Source organism: Tyto alba, unplaced genomic scaffold, assembly GCF_018691265.1.
Source record: "Tyto alba isolate M040663 unplaced genomic scaffold, T.alba_DEE_v4.0 Super-Scaffold_8, whole genome shotgun sequence".
In the NCBI taxonomy this organism is placed as follows: Eukaryota; Metazoa; Chordata; class Aves; order Strigiformes; family Tytonidae; genus Tyto; species Tyto alba.
The window spans coordinates 12,302,734-12,330,638 of NW_024881329.1; the positions used below are offsets into that span (position 1 = coordinate 12,302,734).

General features: G+C 40.9%; 1 protein-coding gene across 3 annotated transcripts in view; it reads left to right on the top strand.

The window, feature by feature from the left end:
- Positions 1–26,536, top strand: part of WT1 (WT1 transcription factor) — a 36,178-nt gene extending 9,642 nt beyond the window's left edge. For 2 of the 3 annotated variants that reach the window (XM_033006956.2, XM_033006958.2), the window contains 6 exons: positions 2,155–2,232; positions 11,776–11,878; positions 13,255–13,405; positions 20,586–20,675; positions 21,712–21,804; positions 25,182–26,536. In XM_033006956.2, the coding sequence (XP_032862847.1) occupies positions 2,155–2,232; positions 11,776–11,878; positions 13,255–13,405; positions 20,586–20,675; positions 21,712–21,804; positions 25,182–25,303 (637 nt within the window). In that variant the 3' untranslated portion in view covers positions 25,304–26,536. The remainder of the gene's footprint in view (positions 1–2,154; positions 2,233–11,775; positions 11,879–13,254; positions 13,406–20,585; positions 20,676–21,711; positions 21,805–25,181) is intronic. The other variant, XM_033006957.2, reaches the window with a different exon arrangement.
- Positions 26,537–27,905: the final 1,369 nt, after the last annotated feature.

The following is a 27,905-nucleotide window of genomic DNA, read 5'->3' on the forward strand; positions in this document are numbered from 1 at the left end:
CGCAGCGCATCCCGCGGGAATCGGCTCTCAGGGCCTCAACTCAAAACTTCTCCCCAGATCGCGCAGCTGAAACGCGGCCCCACTCGGTTCCGGCGCCGAGGGGGCGGCCCGGGCTGGCGTGGAGGGGCTGAACCGGGCTGGCGTGGGGGGCTGACCCGGGCTGGCGTGGGGTGCTGAACCGAGCTGGCGTGGGGTCCGAGCTGGGCTGGCGTGGGGTGCTGAACCGGGCTGGCGTGGAGGGCCGGCCCCTGCTCCCCCCCCCGGCTCTCATCTGCGGCTTCTGCCCCACGGCAGCCGCGACGGGGGCGGGGGGGGGGGGGCGGCGAGGGCCGCGGGTCTGTGCCCCGGGGCCGCCCCGAGCTGGAGGGACCGACTGCGGCAGAGCGGGATTTAGCAGGAAGAGGGGAGTTTCACTCGCCCTCTTTCTCCGGGAGCTTTGCAGGACGCCCAGCCTGCCCGAAAACCAGTCCAGGCTCCCTTCAAAGGCTGAAGCCAGCGCGGGCTCCGCCGTTAAACTGTTGTGGGAGCTGCAAACCCGGGAGCGCAGCGCGGCTGTAAATCGGGGAGGGCAGGGGGGAGCTTGGGACGGAGAGGCGGTGAGCTGCGGCTTCGCCTCGGCGCTGGGCATCGCGCTGGTCTGGGAGCGGTTCGTTTTGGACACTGTCACCTAAAGGCGGCATGCAATACAGTGGCTGCGAGCTAGTGACAAGATGAATAAGTGTATTACTTTATGAAAAAGCAAAGGAGGGGAAAAAGTGGATATTGTGGGGGAGGCTCTTATAAATGAACTGTCAAGCGAAAGAAAGTTAAAGGGAAATCTCCTGCTGTAAATGCATCGGGCGGGCACTTCTAATAAAAATCAGGGTCCTGGAGGAATTAATTACAGCAGCATTACAGGAAGAATTCGTGGAATTGCAAAACGTAGTTGGCACAGACCAGCACGGACTGCTATTGCAAATGGGGAAACTGCAGGAGAGTTTAACAATTCCTGAGCTGATATGCAGGACATTGTAGTAGCATAATAGCAGTTCAGACACACTAATGAATAATAGTGTCCAGTGATACTGACAAATGATATTACGCATACTTCGAGATTGAAGTCACTTAATTTGTTTTTATATGCAAAAGCTTCCCACTGGAATCTAACTTTTTTCGGTCTCTTCTACCTGCCACGAAGGAAAAAAAATACCCTCTTCTAATAACAGGATGATATAAATTCCCCGCGTAAATCCAGCGAATTTAGGTGTAATTAATCAACAGGGAGACTTGCGTTTATTGTGAGCGGCGGTTCCCCGGCATCAATCACAGAGCCCGGCTGAAAAGCTCGGGGGCTCCCGCCTCCTTCCCGCCGGGCGAGGCTGCGCGGGGCTGCGCTCTGGGTAGAGCCCGGAGCGGGGGAGCCCCCGCAGCCGGCCCGGGGGGACACGCCACGGGCGACGGCACCGCTGCGGCCCCGCGGGGAGAGCTTCGCCGGCGGGCGGGGGGGGTTCGGCGGGGCCCCGCACCGACCCGGGGCCGCCCCCCCCGCCGCCGTTTACCGCGGCCGCGCAGGAGCCCGCGCTGGCCGCTCCCGAGCGGTGCGCAGCGGCCGCCCGCGCTGGCTTCGGCGTGCACCGGCGCGGGAAGAAGATGTTCCAGCGGTGAGCTTCGTTTATCGCTCAGCCACTCCATTTTTCTCCGGCTTGTCAAGCCACTCTGTGTAGTAACATCCATCATGAGTCACGATAGCGGCTTCACTCCATTAACCACGTGGTCTCTAGCACTCCTGGTTAAAGCAGTTAACAGATTTGCCTTTTTAAAACAAATAATCTGCTTCGCTACCCCGCCAGGCTGCCTATATTCGTTTCATGAATTTCAACATGTCAATATCGGATTACTTTTCTGTAAGGAAAAAGTTTTCTGTCTCCACTTCCAGCTATTTACAAGTTGTTAGGCTTGCAGATTCAAAGAGACTTTTCAATCCCCAGCCATTCTTTTATTTAACTTTTTTTTTTTTTTATAATAATACATCGATATAAGGGATTATGTAAGATAAATTAACTTTCTACTGTTACATATTAAAAAAAATAACAGAGAAAATGTCGCTATCTTGACGTGCTGATTTTTACTCGATCGTTGTAATTTTTGTTCTAATTCTACGTATTTTCACAACAGTGACAATTTATACCAAATGACCTCACAGCTTGAATGCATGACATGGAATCAAATGAACTTGGGATCCACATTGAAGGGGTAAGGCGCTTTATTCTTTTCTAATCTTTTCCCCTAGTGTAGTTGTATTACTGAACTAACTTTATCTAGTATTTTACGACTCCAACCCGGTCACTACCACGAAAAAACCCCACCGAGCAGTTCCGACAGCGGCTCGTCACCTGTCTACGGTTTCCCGCGGATTTTAAACGGCTCGTAATAACCCCTGTTCGGTCTCGGGGTGCTGCCTGGCTCAGGCCCGTTAAGTTAAGCAGCAGGTATTTAAGAGGCGCGGTTCTCCCGCGCAGCCCCCGCGGGGCTCCGCGCCAGCCGAGGGCAGCGGCTCCGCCGGGGCCGGGCCGGGGGGTCCCCGGGCGGGGCTGGGGCCTGTCCCCGCGGGGCAGCCGCGGCCCCTCCGCGCTCTCCTCCTCGAGCCGTCGCCCCTTCCTACCATCCCTCCTCCCTTTCCCTCCCTTCGCCAGGCCCTGCGTCCTGTGTCCCGGCCCTGCCGCCTCCCGGCTTCCTTCCTCCCGGCCATTGTCGCCCTCCCACCTGCCGGGAAGAGGCTCCGGCCCGCCTCCCCCGCGGGGCTTCCTGCGGCCGGGCGGGCAGGAAGGCCCCGAGGCGCCGCGGGGCCCCGCCGGGGTGGCGGCTGCTGGGGGGGGGCCGCTCCCGGGCCGGTGCTGGGGGGCGAGAACGGGGGGCGGGGCGGGGCGGGGGGAAGGAGCCGGCAGGGGTGAGCCGGGCGGGGCGGGGCGGCCGGTGCCGGCGCCCGGCCCCTCGGCAGCCGGTGCCCGCCGCCTCCAGTAGTGCCCCCGGGTTAAGGTGGCCTCGAAACGCACCCAGGGGAGCACGAGGTAGGACCGGGAGCCGCGAGGTCGGTGCGCTATCGCATCTTCACCTTGTGTCATCTGCGATCGCTACCAGGAGCCAAAGAGCCACCTTCTGATCTTGGCCTGCTCCGCTCTGAGTAGCTAATTGGCTGTGAAAACTCCCCTTCCAAAGGTAGGCATCACCGATTTGCTTTGAGATGTTCTCAGCGTGCAGTCTCCAGTGAGCTACAGGAGAAGTCTAGAAAAGCCCACATAGATCTGTGCTTTCATGTAGTTGTCCACAAATGTGAAAACCTTGTTCAGAATGGACTTTGTGTACAGTGCTGTGGTGTGATAAAGGAAAAAAAAATATTATGGATCTGCTTCTAGCTCGTTCACAAGCCATGTTTGAAGGTTAGAGGGAGAAGGTAGTAGCCTAATAAGTCATCTGTATAGAAATGAAGGAGAGAATTGAGCCTGAAGAGATATCTCAAGGAGCTCTCTTGTGGTTAGAGAAGATCCCCACACCCTACAGTTGTGTGCAGCTCAGTGTCTTTGCTGCCGATCATCTCTTATTAAAGGTTATTTCCTACTTCTTTTTTTCCATAAGTGTTTTTGATTTCCTCTTTAAACTGTACGCTTCAAAGATCAGTCATTGCAATATTAGACACTGTTTTGTCTCTTCAGAAGAAAATATCCTGCAAAATGGAGAAACACATCAACCTTGACTGAGGTCCAAGTTATTAAAGCAAGGAAGAGGTTATTCTTTGGGGAACTCAGTGAAGAAAAAAAAAAAAAAAGACACAATAGAAATATTAAAGGAGTACTGAACAAAATAAATGGCTTCTTACTTGTCCAGGAGTCAGACTGTTAACAGTGTAAAGTATGTGACCTAGGATGCATGAAAGGGGGGGAAAAAGAAATCAAGATGAATGATCTATGGTAAAACAAAGCTGAAAGTTTTGGTATAGGCCAAGATTGTAGAATCTGTGGAAAATCAGTGCTAGACATAGCCTCATCACTGGTAATATGAGCCAAAATAGTTATCTGTCTTTTCTGGCTGAGAGTTACAATACACAGTACCTCCAATCTCAGTTGCCATGAACATAAGGTATTCTTCCCAAGATTTACATCTTTAAAATATATGAACTGTTCATAAGTGATTCCCAGGCGTTTAGTATTTCAGATGCTTTTCTCAATCTTGTAGTTGTAATTTAAGAATTTTAGAATCAATCTTTCTGTTGAATTATGGAGCTTCTAGATTCTGTCCAATGATGACAGTCCTTGTTTAGCTCCTTGCCTCGAGTTTTCCCTGGCACATCTTCCTAGCTTTGATAAGGCTTTTACACATTATAAGAAGGAAGAAAACATTACCAGTAAGTTCTGCAAATAGTTAGGGAACTCTACAATTACATAAAACTCACAGGTCATACACTTTATACTTGACAGTAGACCAGTTCAGTAGCTTGCTTTCTGGGTTCATGTTCAGAATATATTTAATATACTGAAATGAAGCTGTTGCCATGAATTTCAGGTAGAGTTTGTTAACAGCTTCTGTGCTTAAGCTATCGAGCAGTTTGTCTGAGAGCATTCTGGTTTTAGCTGTTTATATTCTTGCTGATATTTGACTGATCAGCTCCAGAATCTCCTCACTCCACATTAAAAGTTTGAAATTTGGCAAGGAATACTGTCAGGTGGCCAAAGCTGTGTCCTTTTCAGTCACTGTGAAAACCATTCCCTTTGAGCTGCAAGCTTATGAACAGTCCTGTTCATGTGTGATCGGAAGCAAGAGCCTGGCATCTAAACTATCAAATGATTTTATCTGCTCAGAGCCTGCTTCAGCCTATGGCTTTAAGGCCTCAGAAGACTTTTTTTCCTGAATGTTTTTTCCTCCTCAGGTATTTTGATCTCAGACATTGGAACTGAGGACAAGAAGTTTGTCTCAGTGGGTTTTAGTCTTTCAGTGCTTTCAGTAGGTGTAAGCATTAGGGAACTGCAGAAGGCATGGCCTGAGTGACAAGCAGAGGTGGTCAGTACAAGGTATGGACTGGAGTGCCCGTCCAGGAATTTCTAAGTGGTGGAGAGAGACACACAAGGTGAACAGAGATGCTGTCTTCCGGGAGAATGCAACAGCATGATAGACTGGCAGGGAGACGGAGAGAGGTGTAAATGGGGAAGCAGATAGCAAACACTGCAGCCATGAATTCTAGATGTTTCTACTTGCTGGCAAACCAAAAGGAGGTCTGATGGCCCAAACTGAGCTTCCCTCTGCAAGAAGTTGTCCCTGGAGAAGAAGACAACCCACTACTGCTACCATACAGTCCAAGTGACTTGAATCTATGTTGTACATTTTCACTTAGGTTCTGAATGCCAAAGATTGAGCTCAGGTTGTGCTTATAACTCATGTAAGGGAAAACCAGTGCCTTGTGAGCTAGTGCATTGATTATGTGTTGCCTGTTTGTCCAGAGACTTGTCTTTCACCTTCTGAACATGGGGTAGACAAGAGAGAGAGCTGGCTTCTCTGCGAGAGCTGTCCCACAAACTGGCAGCTTCAAGGGTCTGAAAGGAAAGCTTCATGGTTATGGCAGTGAACATCACTGTGGGACTGGATTTTATCTCTTCAGATTGTTTGCTGATGGTTTACTGATGGTTTGTTCCTCATTTTGTGGTATTTTGTTTGGAGTAGCTGAGATCAGATTTATACTGTTGCAGGAAAGTCAGTGGGTCCTTCGCTTATTACCCTGAGAACTCAGGTCCTAAGATTTCCACATTAGGGGACACCTTTCCCTTCAGTTTCTGTCCTTAGTATTTTTGTGTTTCTTTCTTATTTGTCCAATGTGGAAAATACTCCTTCCCTTCCTAGTGTTGTTGTAGAGGTAGACCTCATGACTACAAAACCCTCCTTGATATTTTGATCATTTCTGTATAAAAGTGACATGGAAATAACTTATAACAAGCAGGAGATGATATGGCACGGTAGAAAAGGAGTGTAGCCACATACCCAACATCAAGACTTAACAGAAATATTGCGTAGTTGCCTCTTCAGCTGCTCAAAAGGTTTTGATCCATATTTCCAACAGTCATTTTGAAATTGAGTATATAACCAGACAAAATTAGTTTGGTTTTTTTTTTTTTTTTTTTTTTTCCCTTTTGGTTTTGCTTGGGTGTTAACTATCACGTTCCATGGAAATTTGTATTTATTGCTGTTTGCTCAGGCTCACTGGAAGGAAAATTAGGTATGATCTCTGTAGCACACTATTAAAACTACATCTAAAACAAGACATTGAAAACTTATTTTGTCTGGGAGTGAATTGTGAAGGTTTTTCTGTTTAGCTTTGGCGGAATTATTAGTAAACTTTGGAGGTGCAAAACTTCCTACTTGGGTTCAGTTCTGCAATCAAGATGACTTGGAAATGGACAATGACCTATTGTCTCTAACACTGAATTTGCCCTTTTCCAGTGATAGCCAAGGATCTCATTTTGAAGGGAAGCGTTGGGTGAAATCCTGATTCCACTCAGGTCAATGGTAAAAACGCCCAAACCAAAGAAAGACTACTGAAGTCAGAGAGACTAGAGTCCCCTGAAAATCCAGTGCCTTCATTTAATCAACCATCTGGTTTTCTCATTGAAGATGGCAGAAAGGCTGTAATCGGTGAAATCACATTTTTCAATATTCCTTTGCCTTGGAAAGTGCAGATAAAAATGCAGCTTTATACTCTATCCTCTGTAATAGTATTAGACAAAAAACAGGCAGAAACGTGATATTCTATATAACTAGACAGAATCTTTTTGCTGTCTCCATACATATTTTTCCCAGGGTGCTAGGATGGTAAATATTTTAGCAGAGGGAATTAACTCTACTTCTCTTCCTTTATGTTCTGTTATCAACGGGACTAGCCCACACCCTCGCTTTGCCTCATTTTTGGCTCTGTTTCTAAACCCTAAAATTCCTGTTCCTGCATTGAAACACAATTAAATTGAGGCTTAATGTGGTGCCTGTTTTATGTAATCTTGCTTTCTGGCTTTTTTTATTCTTCCAAGTCTGAATCTCATGAATCAATGTGTATTCACGTTTCATCTGAAATTTTCTAACTCTCCTCAGTATGCCCTAAAGCTTCCCTTTTTTGGTTTATGAAATAATAATAAAAAGCTGCACTCTTCAGATTAAGTTGTAACTGCTTTATACATTAGACAGACAATTCCAGTTTAACAAAGTAAAAATGGTGTGAGAGAGAAATTGCAGCTTGATTATTTTTTAAAATATTCAGATTAGAATGTCATCTTTTATGAGTTTTTTTTATAACCACTTAGATTGATACAACTCTCTAAAGGTGCTCTGTTTTTCATCACACATTCTCATCTGTAAAACCTTCATTTTTATTAATCTTTGTACAATCTGTACAACTTTGAGATTAATCATTTTAAAAGAGCTACTCTCCGAGTGTTAAGGATTTGCTGGGCTAATGGTAAATGCAAGTGCTTCTAAATACAACACATAGTGCTTGCTTAGCGTTTTATGTTGCATAAGTATCAGTCTTTGTTTCCCAGTTATCTAGAGTTACATTTTATGGCTGTTTCCCGGTCTGTTTCTGGCTGCCTAGAATCAGAGAACAAAATATACTGAGTCCTTTTTTCACCAACTCAAATTCTAAATATTTATAGTCCAGTTCTGCCTTTGTGAAGTTCCCATTGAAGTTGAAGGGAGTTGTATATTTACAAGTAAAGGCAGAACTAGACTGAATCCTTCAGTCCTTGCTTGAACAAAAATTTCTGTTGGATCCTGGCATGCCAGTTTGGCTGCATCTGGCCTTGCTTAGTTCTGACTCCTTTTAGGATTTGTGGAGGGATTGGTCTAGCGTTTTTCCTAACTATAACTCTGGGCCTTACTGGGAATCTTGTTGTTTTTGTTTTGTTTGGTTTTGTGTTTTTTTTTGTTTTGTTTTTGTGTGGTTTTTTTGTTGTTGTTTTTTTTGTTTTGTTTTGTTTTTTGTTTTTGCTTTTGTTTTGTTTTGGTTTTGTTTTTGCTTTTTTGTTTGTTTGTTTTTGTTTTGTTTTGCTTTGTTTTTGTTTGTTTGGTTTTGGTTTTGTTTGTTTTGTTTTGTTTTGTCTTGTCTTGTTTTGTTTTTTTTCTCTTTGGTTAATTCAACTGTACATCCCCTGCTTACCCCCCTGGCTTTAGTTGAATTTCTCCCAGGGGCTGCTCAGCCCTTGGAGCGGGGGATGACGCAACATAGGATCTCTGGCTGTGCTCTCCGCTGTGCTCCGAGTGCACTTGCAGCAGGGCGGCGAGCGGCTCCATTGGCACCTTTCCAGGCTGCTGTGGTGTTGCCTGAGTAGCCCATCCTGCAGGGAGAGGATGTGTGGGTCCTGGTCCCAGAAGGCTGTGTCTCCAGAAGTATCAGTGTTTGCCTACCCTGGGTTATCACTGTTCATCTGAACAGTGCAGTGTAATTGCTAATGCATCATCTTCTTAATGTATAATGTGTATCTGGGGTGTATGTTGTGGTGCTGTGGCAGAGATCTAGGCTATTATCTAGTCCTCAGTGTCTATCAGGATAATTTTAAATTATTATACTTACAGATTTGGTGACCTAAGTGTATAAGGCGTTGTGTCTTTGCCTAGTTAAACATAACATGCCTGACTAGAAAAGATGAAAGTTAAGGAATCTCCTACCCTCTTAAGATTTCCATTTACTTAATGTACTGCAGCTATAAATTCATCAGTTCCTTGCATTGCTCATGTATGTGGCATTGCATCTGATCATTATGTCTTGTATGCAATAAAGCAGGTGTTTCAGTAAGGTGTTTGGGAGATTCATATTGGTTCTTCTGTCAGGACTTTTTTTTTTTAGTATATAAACTGCAGCAATATGAAACAAGCCAACTGTGCAAACTGTGGTATACATTTTGTGGCATACACCATGGATGCATTGAGTAAAGAGGCTGGAAGAAGAAAAAATATTGTATTTCACAGTGAGGTTACTATCGGTGCAGAGTGAAGGTTGAAGTTCAAGAGAGCAGTGCTGTAGGGACAGTTTGTGAGAACTCCTCCTTCAGTGTTCCAGTTCCTCCACTGACTGGAAAGAACATTCACCTGTTAATTTCTATCTCCCCGAAGGTTGGATTATTCCACAGTGCTTCATAGTGAATAAATTATATTTTAAACCAAGAAATCTCATGTGATCCATTTTGCTGTCATCATCCATATGACCACACTGAGTACCAGCCAAGGTTGATGGAAATGTGCCCAATGTAAAAATGGGAGCTAGGGTTCCTGATTATTAAAGCCTTTCTCCTAGGGAGCTGGTTATGGGAGATGGCTATTCATTACTTAGTGTGTTATGGGTGAAGAGGCTCAGAAAACAGGTTTTAATCTTCAAGGCTTTGCAGTTATATGTATAGTTTTAGTGAAATATAACTAGAAATAATGGGAAGAAATATGAAAAAGTTTGAATGCTGAGGAAGGCTTCCCAGCTGTGCAATAAAAATTGAGATGGGGATCATCTGGAGGATACCTGCCATTCATAGAGCCATTCTTTTGGGCACAGACAGGGTCTTTGTTCTGCTGATTATTCCTGGGAGGAACTACTTCAGAACTGACTGGTCTTTACAAAAATGGTTATGACTGGAAGATGAAAACCGTGTAAATTTGGAGGGAAAGTTAGACTTTGTTTTATGGTATAAACTTTTACTGAGTATTCCTGTTCCTCCTTCTAAAGTTTCTGTCCCGAGAATTCTTCTTATCCAACTTTGTGTCTCTTGTTGATTGTAACGTGTAAGGTTGGTAGTACAGGTGTGAATGAGAGGTTACACAGTTACTTAGGGTGGCTAATGCTGAAATTCATATTTACCCTTGATTTGCTCCTACGTTGCAGATCAACAATAGCTTCTGCTGCAGAACTTCCTCCTTATAAGTGGTAGCTCTCATTTAATTTCTGCTGTTTAATTTGTGATCAATGTGGGTATCACCATGGGTTGGTCGCTTTTCAACTTTTTTTTTTTTTTTTTCACATCTATGGACTTGCTACTTTTAAATGGAGAGGAAAATTCAATGCTGATGGGGAACCTGAATTGAGAAAATGGTAATTTGTTACTTGTAATCGGGAACAAAAGGTCACATCTGTGCCCTGAGCAGAGAGGAGACCATATTCAGTTGGACATAGTATGTATCTAGAGAAGAGTTTAATCCAATTAGATCAGATAATGATATCTTCCTTTATCTATGATAACAAATATTACTACAGATCAGAGGTACTTTCTTGCCTCCACCCTATAACATTTCATTATGATCGCTTGTTTGCCACTTGATATAAACAGAGTATACCTTCCTAAAAGGTGCAGTCTGTGGTTGGAATAGTCAGGTGGAGCCAGGATTTGTAACTAGTATTTTAAGCAGCAAAGGAATTGATGTAAAAGAAGACACCTGCCACATGACAGCCTGCAAGCCACTATGGGGACAAATAATGCAGCCTACATGCTGCCGTAAGAGCTGTTCACAAATACAGCTCCCCTCCTGTTTAGCAAGGTTCACAAACCATTTAGACGTCTCCCGCATTCCAGTTCCACTGACTGTTCTGCAAATCACTTAAGAGGTTTAAAACTTCCTTGTAATTCTACTCTGCACATGAACTTTGAGTGAAGAGAAAGGAAGAACCAGTGAAATGAGAATCTGGGCCTCAGGGATCCCTTCAAATTGCTATTGCAAGCATTTGGCAAAGACTGGGATAACATCCTATGTATCCATCTTTGTCCCTAGCTGTGCGCCCTTGGGCTTTGTTCTGGGCTTTCTAATTTCTAGTGCAGTGTAATACATGAACACTTACTGTTGCCAATGTATATTAATATGTGTGGCAATGTACACAGCAATGTAACATACTAATTTAAAAATAAAAACTAAAATTTATTTACATAATTTTGACATTAAGAAGGTTGCAAACAGGAAACATAACAATGTTGCTAACAATCTGGACAGGAGAACGTAGGATTTTGAAAAATATAAGTAAATGAAACATATGGTTCTGACACACCCAAAATGCAACAAAGGTTACAAATTTTTAAAATCATTGTGATGATGCTGCATGAGGAATCGTGAAAATTTATACTCAGTAGGGATAGGCTGGGTTTTGTTTTCTATTTTATTTTTATAAAGGGTTAATTTGTAGCACATCCTGCAAGCCGATATGTGGGATAAATAGTTTGGACACTGATTTGTAATCTCTGTTTATGAGTACATGACTGCTATTCTTATAAATGTCATCACTTTCTTGGTAGTATCTGGTAATATCTGAGTCATGAGGTGCTGACAAAAATCCACTGCACTTAATGTGAAACTTGAGGCATTTTGCTCATTCCAAAAGATATTAGCAATAGCCAGCTCCACATTTAACTGATAAATAATGTGTACATGTGTACATGACACAGTTATGCTGCTATGTGGATTTTTTCCTCTTACCTAAAATGTTTGTGGAAATACATCAGACTTCAAATCATTACTTTTTTTTTTTTTTATTATTATTATTTTATTTTTTTAACTGGACTGACTTAATGGATATTAATAGATGTATGTATGGAGTCCATGCATTGTGCCAGCAGGAGCAGATCCATCCGAAGGCAGAGCAGGCTTCCTTTGGTGAATTTCATTTGAATTTGGATATCCAGGCTATAAAAGTGAACTCTACATATGTCATCACTAATGTAATAAATTAAACCTCTCACATGGAGCTGAATACTGAAAAATATTTAATTTTCCTATTATTCCACTCTTTGTTTACAGCCATACAGCAGGATATGAAAACGAGAACCACAGCGCTCCCATGTTATACAGCTGTGGGGCCCAGTACAGAATACACACCCATGGAGTTTTTAGAGGCATACAAGTGAGTATAGTAGGGCATTCTTCATGGGGAAGTAAAACTGCTGCCTGTTTATAGTGTTCATTTATTACTTCAATGGTATTTATAAATCTATCCTTGATTTGTGGTTTCCCTGTGTTATCAAGAAATGCTTTACATAAGTGTCCTGACTTCACTGAAGCTATTGAAGTATGATGTAAGATTTCTTTCTGACACAGTAGTTTAAAATTGTTTATTTCTTCTTCTAAAGTATGTATTCAAGGCAGTATTCATCACCCTTTTCTCAGGATGGTCCAAAATACACGATCTAGTTTCCAACTTCTAGTTCCAGTCACTTTAGCCATGTGAAGCTTCTGTGGTTAGAATGGACTACGTCTGATAACTATATATAAGGAACCGTTAGATGACATTTTGCTTTTATGGATTTCTGAAACTTTACTAATTCAAACATATTTCCTTAAAACAAAATATAATACGTGATTGTTTCCTAATGACTAAGTAATTAGTGAATATCTGTAAGGAACTTACTATTCATGGGAGTTAATTTCCTCCCTGTCTGAAGCAGTCATACAATCAATAAATACCACTGTAAAAGAGAAACCTTCTTAAAACTGATGGCGAAGTCATTACATAATATCTGCCTCTTCTGTGTTGCTCTGTGCTGTCAATGTACATCAGTGTTTTTAGATAGCATCTCTTCTCCTTTTCTGCATAGTTTAACAAGTCATTATTCAGTAGCAAGCTCTCAGAAATAGGCTTGTGAGCCAGCTTTTGCTGAGTGAATACAAGTAAGCAGTTGATATTGTTTAAGGAAGTTCATTATCCCAGGAGGAGAAGATCATCTTTGATGGAACATTGTGACAGCGGCCAAAATGCATTAAGGCTGAATTATTCACCAGCTCCACCTAGACAGTCTTTCTTGTTTTGTTTTTCACCAATTTGTATTAATCCAATACATTCACTTCCCTGTCCTTTAACTTCATATGAATATTTAAAATAGAGAAGAATGGTACTCTGGCTTGTGTTCTTATCTCTTACACTGGTATAAGCCTAAAACCGTTTCATATGCCAATGACTGTTCTTCCAGGATTGTGGGATTATACGTGAGGTTGGAATGTGGCCCATTTAATCTTGCATATAAATATTGGTGAGAGAATTTAATAAGTATAGTTCACTGTATTTCACCTTCAAATAATTTGAATACTCTGCAAATAACAGATTAAGGTATACTAAGGTTGTGCTTTGTTAATGTAAAAAAAAAAAAAAAAGTGCCTGCTTGCAGTATAACATATTTAAGTATCTATTTGTCCTGGAGAAGTGCCTCTGATTGTTTGTCTTTGAATATGTTATGTAAAAGCTTGAGAACTACACACTGCATTAGCAAGTCTCTGTCATTGTAGGATGTCCGACGGGTGCCAGGAGTAGCTCCAACTATTGTCCGATCAGCAAGCGAGACAAATGAAAAACGTCCCTTCATGTGTGCCTACCCTGGCTGTAACAAGCGCTACTTTAAGTTGTCCCATTTACAGATGCACAGCAGAAAGCACACTGGTAAGTGTCAGCGTGGATTGGTATAAATCAGGTTAGAGCACTGGACAGCAAAGTGGGTAGGGTGATTTTAAAATTGCATGAGGTGCAAGAAACGATCTGCCAGGTCAGGGGCAGCGAGAATCTGTCAGATGAGTATGTACGTGCTCTGTCATCTGGGCAATCCCTCTTTTGGGTGAGAAGATTCTCTGAGTCTAGTGAAGAAAAATACAAAGCAGCACTGACAGCAAGTAGATCACCTCCCTCCCTCTCTGAGTGTTATAGGGTGTGTTCAGGGCTGTGAATTGTCTTACTTCCCTTCCCGCCACTCTCCAACCCCCCCCCCCCCCCCCAGCATTTGGGAGCATCAAAGCTTGCTCCAAATTTTATCTACTGTTAACTATTAAGAAGTTTCCTCTGCAAGAGGAACCTAGGCATTTAGCACCCACTTGTCCTCCTGTGTAAGTATTTTCTGGTTGGGGGTAGAGTCGGGGATTGGCAAATGAGCTTTCTTGCTATGGGATCTTTTCATGAAGAACTGAGCCTGAAGTCAGTCATTTGTAGGCTAAGATCTGGATTCCCTCTGAGTTCAGGTAATATAAGTTACGTCTCAAAATGTGGAAATCAAATGCCCTGCTTCACCTTGTTAAAGAGTAAACATTATTTCCCCTATTGAGAAATTTACACTGTTGGAAATGTATAATTAAGATATACCTTTAGATGTGCTCCTTATGCATTTTTTTTGATTGCCTATCATTTTTATTTAGACAGTTCTTTTTGTTCTAATCTAGAAATCTGTGGATAAAATCTGTAAATATGGATGCTCAGTTAACAATTAATATGATGGAAGCTGAAAGGGATGAGACAACCAAGAGGAAGGCAGTCCATACTGCCATGACCTAGCAGATTGCCTAAGATTTCATTAAAAATAGTTGCAAACTTTTCCTCTTGGAGACCACGTGGTGATGTTAGTTAATTGCATAAAATACTTATGAAATTAACATGACAAAGCATTTCTCATTTCTGAATGGGCAAGTCACAAAATATTCAGGTAGACATCTTCAGTATTTCTCAGATTACATGTTCAAGATAATTTAGATTGTAACTGGAGTTTAGTCGTCATAGCTGAAGGTCTACAGAAATGCTATACTATTTTCTGTTAATAAAATGGCAACAGAAGAAAATTTGGAAATCTTCGGGATCTGTTAATTGTGGTTTTTTTCTTGAGTATGCCTAAACAGTTCTGCATTTTTCTTATAACCACTATTTATTTAATTCCTAAAGTGATTTACTCTGTATTTTAACAGTCATAATTTGTTTGTTCTGGTCCAGTATTTTATTCCATTTAGTTGCTTGGCTTTCGCAATATTATTTCTGGATGCATCACAAGGACTTCAGCTTACAACTTTTTTTTTTTTTTTTTTTCCTTAACTGGAGAAGATTTCCAGCATTATACCACGTATAATCTAGGCATGTAGAGGCACAACCCCCCCCCCAGAAGACATAGGGGATAGGACTATGGCGATCTACATCCTTAGAGAGACTTTTCCCATGTCTTTGAAGTTGTGCATGCCCCTCCCTTTCCCTTTGGTTTCCGCAATAGTAGAATGGGGTAGAAGAAAAATGTTTCCCCCCTCTCTTCTGAATGGGTGAGCCCAAATTTTCTGCCACTATATTTTGTTATGTTGACAACAAAACTTATTTATTTCTCAAGCCTTTGCAAGTTGCTCTCCATGAGGCCAACTTGATTCCCAAAGCTTGTTTTTGCTGATACAAACATTGCCATTACTAAGACCTTGTAAGCTTTCAAGTTTAGTTGCAGCTAAAGAGAGGAAGCAAGGGATAGTGCACTGCTGGTGTGAGAATTGCTTGGGTATCTTGCCTGGCTGATGTATTCAGCTTTAGGACCAGAAGGGAGTTTTCCCCTTTATCAGTATGGCAGGTTTTTGTCCTCAGCATGTTGTGTGGGTACTAGCTATTTCCTATGACTATTGTCTGGAAATTTTACTTTCGAAATTCCCAGCTGCTGTAGAGCCTTCAAATATGATGCTCTTTGTTTCTTGTTTCCTTATGTTGTCTGTTACTCTCAGTTTTTAGGAGTGTTTGGTGCACTATACTGTATGGGAGAATGTGGAGTGGATAGTCTATGAACACTTCTGAGTTAACATATTTTCTTGGCTGCTTGGTGGAGAGTCTGGAGTTGGTGGTCATAATGGTCTTTATCAATCCCATGCTCTTCAGGAGTCTCAGACAGTTGAACTGACTTTTGTGATTCAAATCCATTTCCAGTCTCCTTTGTAACGTCATGTCTTTATCTAATACTGATTTGTGTCTCCTGCTTGTAGAAAACCTGGAAACCATTTTTCTCCAAAGGCAGATCAATCATCTCTATGAAGAATGTGTGTGTCTTGTTGATAACCAGTTATGGTAGCTACTGTTCACACTTCTCTGCACCTTCTTTCTTTTCTCCAGCTGGTTGGGTTTATATGTTAGGGGATATCTTAAGGGGCCAGAATGACTAGAGTGAGGCTGTTGGTTTATATTGATAATTATGTGGCCTCTCTTAGGCTCTCTGATCATCTTTCTGTTTGTAACCCAATGAACTTCAAAACCTCATTCTAGAGTTCTCTACTAGGTACAGAAATTTGACTTGGTGGAATTAGCATATTGGACAGAGAGCAGCTGGCAAATAGAGCACCTAATATTCTTACTAAACAAAGGGATGTGTCCCTTCTTTTCCTGCTTCAATGTTTCGATAGGGAGGAGTCCTGACGAGCCAGTCTAAAGTCAGGAGAGCTGTCAGATGTCAGATCAAGTGGAGGATGATTTGGTTGTGTTTGGCATACCTCTCTACAGCCAACATAAAATTTTACTAGTCCTCCTGTAAGGTGTTTCTGATTCACTCATGGTTTTGAAGGTCTTCCACCTTTTTTAGTGTAGTAGTAGGTCACTTTTTAAATTATGAACACATGATTCGAAAACAAGCTGTTACATATATCTAAGATTAAACCAGCAGGTAGTATCTTTGCAGAATAATGTTGGCTCTTGATTATCTTTTTTCTTGCTATGATAGATACTTACAGAGGACTGGCTCATCAGATTTTCCATTCTTCACCAGTTACAGCATTGCAAAATCAAGCAGGGCCCTGAAACACAAAATTAGATTCTGTAACCAGTTTTTACCAATGTTTCAACATAGCCTTAGTTGAAAATATGTTGACATTTTGTACCCTCCAAGACTGCTTATCCATTGTTAACAATGCCTTTATTGAAACGTGTACAGCCAAGAAAGCTTTTTTCTTATCTTGGTGTATTTTGCTGCAGCAGATAGGCCTCTGAAAGGAAATGCAAAAATACATATAACTTTTGAACAGTACAGCAATTAATGTGAGTTACCATCCTGTGGCGGACTTCACAGACTTCTTTGCAGAAACAAATTGATGTCTATGCCTCCATAAATTTAATTTATGGTAGAAACATCAGCATTCCTGCCAGAGACCCTTTGGGTTCAGTGCCACACATCAGAAAAACTGGATTTATCCTAACAGAAAGCTGAGTGTCTCTGCAGAGAAAATATCCTCTGCCTGTTTGCCAGGGATACTCTTCAGCCTAAACATGCTCAGCTGCAGGTATGAGTTTGCACAGTGAAGCATGAGAATCTCTAAATCAGGAAGGTTGTGCTGTATGTGGTAGGTGACTGAGCTCTCAGTGGTGAATTTCTGAGGCTCCAGGGGGTTTGGGTAATGCATTCTAATAATGACTTTTATGCTAATCATCTAATGATTTCTTTGCTTTGACAAAAGCAAATATCCTCTTACTGTGGCGTGCGCCACCATGCTGCTAAACGCCTTACAGTCATTAATGCAGTTTGTCATCACAACACCTTTGAAAGACAGAGGTATGTCCTCTGTATACAGAGATGAAAAATTGATAAATGAGTGTAATTGTGCCTGAGCTGGGAACTGCACAGGCTCTCCTCCTGAGTTCGGTGCAGTAACTTCTAGGATAGCACTATTTCATTAGCGTTGCTTTGAAATACTGACCTTCATACTTAAGCCAGGGAATAGCATTCTGCAGAATACCATGGAAGCTGAAAGCTTGTATGGGTTCAAGAAACAACTGGACAAATTAATGGAAAGAAACTTCATTAACAAATGTGAAATAGAAAGCCACCTTTGGCTCAGAAAGTTGCTAACCCATGAGCTGCTGGATCCTAGGGAGTGTCCAGGGGAAATACTGCTGCATCCTTGCTATCTTCTGCTCTCCTGCAGGCATCTTCGGTGATCCGTGGTGGGAGATGCTGGGCTGGATGGACCTTTGGCCTCACCCAGCATGGTCTGCTTTTAGGCTCTCATTTCTATGGCATAAAATAAGACTATTTATGTATTTAAAATACAAGATTAGTTTCAAAACAGTCATGACACCTCACACCTCAACTCCAGTGTGAAGATGACAGGAGCTGCTACCTATAAAAGCTCCCTACTAAATAAAGAAAAATATGTCTTATCTAAGTTTGCTAAACCAAATTATATTGAATAGAAAAATGTTGTATTAGTGAGGTAAAGTTGTGATTATGGAGTTGTGCTCATTTGATTAAGTGGGTACATGAGAAAAAGGGTTTAAATTGGTGGAGTATAGACAAGCATTCAGACTTGTAGTCTCTGGTTTCAAAACCAACCTCCATGTTTTCTTGTTAGCAACGCAGCACTCCTTAATTAAATGCAATGATTATGAATATTTTGGGCAACTGCTACAGAAGTAGGAATTTCTGTTTTCCCACGAGTCTTGGCAAATTAATGTGCTCCAGAGAAAATGTGCATGCTTCCTGTAGTTAGTTAGCTATTTTTGAGCAAATAGGTTTGTTTTATTAGAAGCATTTATTGCAATACATGCAAAGGCTGATTCATACTTGTTCTGTGATTATTGAGCTTTATTTTTTCTAAATATTTTCCTAAATATTAAAGAACTGTTATTTTCTCTATCCTCTCATCTTGACTATTTCATTATGCACTGTTTAGCCTTTCTTTTGTGTGCCCTCTTTCAGTAATGGAATGTAAATTACCATGGAAGACTCTCAAGTCACAGGTGGAAGGACTGGTGAAGCTTAATCTTCATCTTCTGTTTTGTTTTGAAATTGTATGTGGTCACAGAGGAAGGTGACAGCATTATGGGATATTTTTCATACATTAAGAGACTTTAGCCTTTTACTGGAGAGGCTTTAATAGGCCTGGGGAAACTAGACACTGCTTTAACCCCCCTCGGTGTAGTGATTTAATGAGGAACTAACAAACTTTTTGTGATCTGGGACATTTCTGTTCTGTTCTGATAAAATTTATAGGAGTTAACAGGTATGTGACAGTAAGCTTTGGCAGGCATTTTGCTTGGCACTAGCTGACATGGAAGGTGTAGAAGGAAAGGGAGATTAGGATTTCTGTCTAAATATTGTGCCTCTTTTTGTTTGTTTGCTTTTTGTTTTCTATGCAGTGTCATAATATCTGTGTAAGCATCTTGGATGGATTCCATTAATATAGGTATTGGTTAAATTTTTCCTCAATTTAATCAAGGTTATATTTCAAAGTATTTAAAGAAATACTTTCATGTGCATGCCATCAGACCCACTATACTTTTTTATTCAAATACCTCCTTAACCATCTTCTGCGTTTATATTGCAATTAGCAGACAATCATCCTGTCACTGCATTCTGCTCTGCTGACATTCTCCCTCTTAAATCTGCCAAAGGGCTGAATTCCTTGGAAGTAAGTGGTTTCTGAAAAGCAGGCACCCCCCAGGGAGTCCTTGCGGTCAAAGTGTATGGAACTATTTCAAACACCTGTGGCAACTTTAATCCCTTATGCTAATAAATTAAGCACAGCAGACATGGAAATTGTCCACACCTAAGTTTGAGAATCAGTAAACTCCTTTGGGTGACTGTCACAGGAAGTTAGCTTGTTCTTGCAGATTTAGTTGCTTTTGTGAAATTTTGATCTCAGCCACACCGGTATGATTTGGAATGCTCTCCTTAATATGCTACTTGTGCAGTGTTACCTAGATCAGAATGCTTTTGTTTTAAACTAAAATAGTTTGCACTGGTATCTCAGAATACCAGTGCCACCAGAATACATTTCCTCATCATAATAAAATCAGAAATGCAGACACTTGCAATGAAAATTTATGGAAGTGATGTGTGTTTAAAACTATACCCAGAGAAATTAAATCCACTGTCCACTTCAGCTGATGTTTTTCTTTAGGTCCTTCATACTGGACCTTTGTTTTACATCTCAGCTTTCCACTGTAGACAAAGCAGGTCCCAGCTGGTCTTGTGTGTACCTTCCAGATAAAACTCAGGCTTTGCAGTGAGAGATGTTTCCTTACTTCTTGTGCTGAGGCCTCTGCGCTGGGCTGTGGCGCTGTAAACAGACTTTATGTAGGTATAAATGTAATTATATCTGAGGCCATTACAGGATTCCAGTGTTGTGCAAAGGGGGCCTTAGACTAGATGCAAATCAGATCTGAAAGACAATACAGCTCTTCCTGTAATGGCATAAGGATTATTTTTTTTGTGCTGGCCAAATTTCACCAACCCGGTGGTACACTACATGCCAGCAGTGTTCTACTCTTTCCTCAAGCTCCTCAACTGCTGCATTTCTTTTTGCATATTTATGTGGTTGGTGAAGTCCTTTGCATTGAAAACCATGTTCATTCGAGATATTAGCTCGTAGGGATTTATTTTTTTCAAAAAGTCAGAATTTCACATTTCATCCCATCCTGAGGATCTCTGCTGAACCGTATGGGAGATGATGGAAGAATTTATATTTACATGGGGCTTTGCAATAATTCATAGGCTTGCCTGCGGGAGGTGTGCAGCTACATGAGAAATTCTATTTAATGATGCTTTGTGGAAGAAGCATCATTTGTGTTTTGAGGAAGGTGCAATCTGATTTTTTTTGTAGCTTTAACCTAATGGGCTGTATTTTTAGAATGAGCAGATTCAATATCAGCGTCAATGCAGTAGGATTATGCCAGCCTTTCCCCACTGATTCCAACACAGTTGTATGGTTTTATAGCAAATGAGTCCTAGTGTACCACTAGACTGCTTTAGACAGGAGAAAAGTCCAAGTCTTATAGTGTAACACATTTCATCTTGTGATTCTAGTTGACGTGTTTCCTCATCTAGCCACATTTTCTGATAAAATGTCCTTTACAGGTGAAAAACCTTATCAGTGTGATTTCAAGGACTGTGAACGAAGATTTTCTCGTTCAGACCAACTCAAGCGGCACCAAAGACGACACACAGGTTTGTTGACAACACATCTCTACTTAATTAGAGTTCATCTTTATATGTGAACTGCAATCCAAAAAGTATACTTCTAATCTCCTATTTTTCTGATGTTGTGTCTGCTCATACATGATACCCATAGTGCCAAATTCTTGAAGCTAGCTTTAGGAGAGGACTGTTGCTGGGGTTTTTTACTGGCATTTCAGCACTACTATGGATATATAGGTGACCCTTTCATCCTGCTGCCATCTTTTTGAAACAGCTTTCTTAATGAAGCTGTTTGCTCTATACTGTATCCCCAATATAGGGAATGTGTTATTTTTTTATGTGTGAGTGGAACCGTGAGGGCACTCTGCATGGCAAATAAGAAAGGGCTTCAGAGTACTCCCCTGAGTGGGTCACAGCAAGAAATTGCATTTGGGTCTCTAATATCTCAGGGAGCGGCCTGACAATTGGTTTACTTGCTGTTCTGTAGTGGATTTCTGCCTACTACTTTTCTTGCTAAAGAGGTTCTATCCCACATAAATAGTGTTATTGAGGGATGTAGAAAGTGTCTCTGAAAGCTGGTGGTAAAAATAGTCTATTGGGATGATACATTTTTAGCAACTGCATGCTAGAACATACCTGTGTTAAGCAGTCCCCAAGACTTGTGTAGTGTGTAAAGTAAGTTAAGCCTATTGGGAGCATATAAAAATATACCTCTGCACCTCTAATCTTATATCATATTTGCTCATACATGATACCCATACTGCCAAGCCACAGGATCAGAATTAGCAGCGTTTGCAGATCCTCCTTAGTCCAACAGTGTGAGTGTTTGTTGATGATGGTGCTGTTTGGATGCTTCAGGCCCAGACATTGGAAGAGGAGGTTACAAAGGGATGGTAGCCTGATTAATGACTTTCTGTAACATGTAGGCATGAAGGTGGAAGGAGCAGTTACAGTAACTAGTACAAAAAAATCCGCGTTTATGAAAATTCAGAAATGGCTGATTTTAGCCAAAAAGGTGTTTGGATATAAGAATAAATATGTTTTTTTTTTTTTTTTGTCTCTTCAGGTGTGAAGCCTTTCCAGTGTAAAACCTGTCAGAGAAAGTTCTCCAGATCTGATCATCTGAAGACTCATACCAGGACTCATACAGGTAAAACAAGTGCGTAAACTTTTCTTCACATTTATATTTCATTATTTTTAAAGTTTAAATCAATGTTGTTGTAAATTACATGATTAGAAAGTCTCTTACCCGGGAGTTAAATATTCAAAACAACAGGAATAATTCCAGAGTGTGCTGAATTTTCAGTGTGACTATTTTCCCCAAGCATCGTAGTCACTTTTCACAAAGGGATTTAGGTGATTTTGGAGACTAACCTTTCTTTCTTCATGTTTAAAGAAATTTCAGCTTGACAAAGTATATTTTGTCAGCTGTTATGAAATGAACATCATGGTCTCAGCCCACAAATGTCAAGTTGATCTACTGCCTTTACTGAAAAAACCCTACAAGATAGAAATTTTAATTCTAGCTTCAGCTGAAGGTCTGTAATCTAAAGTATTCATGCCTACTCATGCTTCTCCTAAGTGTCAGTTGAGCCGAATGCAGGATAGCACGGCAAAGCTCTTGCTGTTGCTGCCTGTACTGTAATCTCTCCAGCAGATAACAGGAGTGCCTTTTGCAAACTCACACTGACAGACACTAAAGTAAAAGCTTACTCAAATATTCAGAGACCTTTTTGTAGAAATGATAGTATTTCCCATAAATACAGGGAAAAAATAGGAGACCGTTTTGGTCTACTCTGCCCTCACGTAAATGTAAACACCATTAAGAAGCAACTGCAGCAATCTCTATATTTTAGAATTATTCCTATGAACTGACATTTTCTGTTCCCTTCCACTATGTATGCAGTATTTTTACCAAGTAATTTCTTCCTGAGAACTTTGACATGTTGTTAGATATCACAGTGTTTTCTTACTGGTGTTAACCTTTTAAATTCAGTCTGTACAGATGGACAAGGAGCCTGAAAATATTTTTCTCCCTGCTAAGGATTCATTTTTCTCTTCTGCACCATAAAAACACATATTTAAGACTTTCAAAAATAAAAGAGAAATTTTAATAAAGTTAATGACTCACCTGAGAACAATTTTTTTGTGGCTTTGGCCAAATAAATGCTTCAAGTAATGGCCATATCTCCACTTGTGATCTACAAATGGTAAAGGGCATGGCTGTGTTCCTGGGTTCTCCCCATAGTGTCTTGATGAGTTGCAGGACCTGGGTCTGTGTGCATTTGCATGAAGAAATTTTCTTAATCAGCAAGGGATAACGTTCTGGTAGAGACAAAATGGCAAGTGGTTGTCACATGCTAGCAAACCAGGATAAACTACATTCCCCATCACATTTAATTGTTAACTGATCTGCCAATTCAAGACTTTCATGACTCCAGTATTTTTTTTTTACCCCAAATTACTTAAATCAGTGAGGAATTTGCTCTCTTTTTTCTAGTGAAAGTCATCTCCCCATTCTAGTTCTTCCTTGCTCCATGTGATCCAAGCCCACACTGCATTCATTGCTGAAAGCATCTTCACTTGAGCACCAATAACCTCATAGCACAGACCTTTGTGTGGGCTTGCAGCCCGCCACTGGCTCAGGTTCTGCATGAGCTCTGCAGCCCAGCTGTGTGCTGCTGTGATGATGCTCCTGTCAGCGGTTTTGGATGTGTCATGCTCCTTTGACTGTAAAATACACGTCTTGAGGGGAATGAGCACAAGTGGTGGGTGGGGATTTTTCATCCCCATCTTGCCCTGTAGCTTCATTCTTCTTTCTTTCTTGTACCCCCTCAATTTTCCAACAAAACATCTAGCGCAAGTTAACTTGCTCCATATTAAATCTTGATGAACCAAAGCACAGGTGAATTCCATCTAGTTCCATCCTAATTTTAAGTCAACTGCCAAACTATCTGTTAAACTACAAATTCAGGGGGTTTTGTCTCCACAAGCAATTTGCCTGTGACAGCAATCTTTGCTGCAGAAAGCAAAAACAATAATCAAAGAAAGACTTCATATATCTCTAAACATTTTTAGCAATGGAAAAGTGATGTGTGATATCTGTACAGTGAAACTATACAAATAAATTTGTGCCCAGCGCGGAACTAATAGAGATTGCTGCCCCCTGTTGCAAGAGGACAACCAGAATTACTTGTGAAACAGCAAAACTGCTGCTTTTACTGTAGTAGTTCAGTGAAAAACAGGCCAGTAATAGATAACTCGCATTGGTTCACAGAATGGTTTTGCTAATGCTGATGAGATGAAAGAAGACCACTTTATACGGTCTGTGATTTTTATCAGTAGCTCTGACCAGATCAGCCTTGTCCCATACTGTTTTATGCACTCATGTGAGATAGTTGATGCTTTTGCCAGCATGTATGTTAAGTGGATAAAGCAGATTTTAAACACCCCCCCCCCCAAACATATTTCATGGGATTTTGCAAACAGAAATACACATTTATGCCAATCCCAGATCCCCTTTTGCCTGAATTTGGATGTTTGCGAAATGCACAAAGTGTGAGGCAAAGAAGTCTGGGAGAGCTTGTACCACCCCAGTGTGTCTTGAGTTGGAGGGTACAAGATTGGTAGACAGCACTGAAGAGCCCAGCCACAGAGCATTTATTTTTTGGGGAAAAAAAAATAAAATGCAGTTCTAAAAGAAACATGAGTCACCGGGCACTGCTCTGAGCTAATGAACGCATTCCATCAACATTCCTGCGGCATCAGAAACACAGCCTGAAATTCCACTTAAACATTGTCGAAAATCGAGAGACCAGATTAATCTGTAAAAAGATGATGGCATTTCTTGTTAAAATTGAATGTGCTTTGCTTGGGGTCATTTTTAGTGAACGTTATGCTCATGGAAATGTTAGAAAAATACTGAATATTTTAAACCTTTAACATCTCCCATAGATGTAAATCTACTTTATTTAGACAGTAGTGGGAAACTTTCAGTCTGGCTCAGTGGACTTCATGCTGAACTCTGTTGTTTCTACCATATTCACTTACACTCACCAGTTTCAAAGAACTTCAGCCAAAACTCATTGAACTAGCTGGAAAAACCTCTCCTTGCCTTGAGGTCAGTCTCTAGTCACTGACAATTCTCGCAGTGACTAACAGCACAGTCTGAGGTGTGACTGAAGCTTGTGCAAATGCCAGAGTGACTTTTAAACTAGTTCATTCGAGAGCGAGAGTAGCACAGACATGGCAACGCGGTGTTCAGTAAGGGCCTGTCTTCAGGAAGGAACCACTGCAAAATGTTCTACGTCATCTGAAAGGGCTGTTAAAGATTAGCTGAGGGAGATGTAGGAAAGCACTGAGCGCTGATGTGAGCAGGAGTTGAGGGCACTCCCACACCCTCTCGGGACAGCCCAGGATGCCATTCCTCCTGACAGGGGCTCTGCCTAGCTCCTCACAACCCTGCAGAAAGAAAACAAATAGCAGTGTCTCAGGCGAGCTGTATACCCAGTTAATAACAGGGTGTTTTGTTAACAGGTGAAAAGCCTTTCAGTTGCCGGTGGCCCAGCTGTCAAAAAAAATTTGCCAGGTCTGATGAATTAGTTCGTCATCACAACATGCATCAGAGGAACATGACTAAACTGCAGTTGGCCCTTTAGACAGTTCAAACAAGTGAATAAACCAGATGGGACATTATGAGCTACTGCAAACTTTATCAGCCATCTTCGATCACCTCTGTCAGAAAGCTGCAGCTGTCTTCGCATCCCATTTGACACAAGTTAACTAAACTGTAGGATTCTGCTCAGCCTTGTCTTCCATTTGGACTTATACAAGTTCCTATCCAATAAGATCAAGAGATTTTTTTATCTGTAATTTTGTTAAAAAGTAATCAAGATTGCCGCATTTCAAGATTGCTCTAAACTATGCTTACCTTTCACATCTGTCTCCAGTTTTCTGGTTTTATTTTCACTTGAACTTTTCTATGTACAAATTGTTGTACCTTTTTAAGTCCTGCAGTGAGTAGGGTGATTCCTCCCTGTTGAAGGTAAGATTTACACTTAATTCATCTGTGCATATGCTGAGGTTTCCAAGTGCTAGTACAGCTATCCTTACAAGATGAGATGGAACAATCACCTGAGATACTTTTGGTAAACTTTGTACTCGTACTGCCAAAGGGCAAGCTTTTAAAGTTGGAATCTCTGCTTTTGAATTTCACAAATCAAACCTATTTTTAAAGGACGTATTTCTAGAGCAGCTAAAGCTAGATGAACCAGAGCCTCTCTGTACAGACAACAAGAATCTTACCATTAAGTTAACTTGTTTTATAAATAATCACATAATTGATCCCCCCAAACTTTTGTTTGTCAATTAACCTCTCCCATTCTCTCTCTCTTTTTAATGTATTGGTTTAAATTTATTCTATCATGAGATGCATAGATCTACTTTACACAAAAGTAATTCCAATCATTGTAGACATTTGGGATTTGTTTACAATGTAAAGCCACACTGGTTATGTGGCTAGCAAGCTGTATAAACTTAAAACTGAACTTTTAATGGGGCTGGTCCAGGATCTCCATTAACAGATTACTCTTAAGATAAGTAACTTAAAAAGACTCTTTGTCAAGTATATGTGAAAAAGACATTATTAGTGTAAGGAAATATATTGTTTCAGGGTTTTGGGAGGAGGGGTTTATTATTTACTTTTAATTGCTTGAAATTGTGTGTATATATATCTGATAATGTATTGCTCTTAGACATCTAAAATTAGAAAGTGTATAAATATTAGATGCATCACTGTTCTGATGTTGTTGCTGTTACAAACTATTGATAACACTAAGAATGTAACCTGCATTTTTCACTGAGCTTTCAATTAAAGCCCATTCAAAGCGAAACAAATGAGAGTCCAACAGATGTCTTGTTTCATGTCTGGTATTAAATTTCAAATGCCCTGTTCAATAGTATCCTCTTTTTTTTTTTTTTTTTTTTTTTTTCTTGTATATAAAGGTACCACCAGCACTGATGACCACTAGTTAACCTGTCCAGGTCTTGACCACAATTTATCCATCTCACTTGGAATCATACTGCCAGCAGAAAACAGTGTCAAGTTTCATATTGTGCTGTAAAGCAGTTGCTTCAATTGTTCATATTCTTACCAAACTCTTCCTTTTCTTTTGACCCATAGGATTTATACAAAGAACTTTGTAGAATAGTAAAATCCAGGTTATATATAGCAGTACTGGCCATCTGTAGAACTGCACTGAAACCATAAGCACAGATAACTTCTTAGATTAGAATGTCATAGACTGACTTTTAAGTAAAAGTTAACTTAGAGTTGGGGTGACTTAAATCAGTTCAGCAGGTTGAAAAAGACAGTCTTTCTTAGATGATGAAGTGTGAAAATGAAGATAAAAAAATATTACTGTTTCTTTGACATACTGCCTACTTTTCTTTGGAAGTAAGTACAGCCTGCCTCAACGCCCTTTGACCTTGCAAAATATTTGTATCTCTTTAGCAAAAATCTTTAATGTATCTTGCCAAGCTTTTTTCTCTAATGTACACAATGGAGTTCTATGATGGGTTGAGCTTTCTCTCTTAAAGTGCAGCTGCATCGTCAAGAAAACTCAACAGTTAATTCTTCAAGTCCTCTTTTTCACATGGGTATTGCATCACTGTTAATTACTGTTGGGGTACTGTGTCTCATTTGTATCAGTCAACTTTATCTTTTGCTGCCAAAAGACAGCATCTCTCTGGAGAAACTCATAACAAGCGTGGCAAACATCAAATATTTGGAGCGAATGGTGTACATAAAACTCCACAGAATTAAAAAAATAAAGCAACTCCTCCTACTTTCTTGAGAGAAAAGTTCAGTCGCAATAATAATGTTTTCTGATTTACGCAGCAGTCTTCTGCAACTACAAAACAATCTGTTTTTCAGTCTGGACCCAAAATAGAGAGCTGCCACGAGTGTTTATTCTAAAAGCCAAAAAAAGAAAAATCAGCTTCCAGTTGTGCCTGCATTAGTCAAACGTAAATAAAAGTATCTTTTGTGAAATACAACCAAAACTCCGCTGCAGCACAGGCCAGACTTCCAGTGACCTGTAAATAACTACAGTCCTGGCTTTGCTGCTTAGTGAATTCCATCTCAAATAATAATGGTAGATGGCTACAAAAAATGAAGCGCGGGTTGATGAGTGACAGAGGATGTCCTTTTGTTTTTGTTGTCACCACTTTTTCAATTAACGTACTTACTGCTATTCTGCT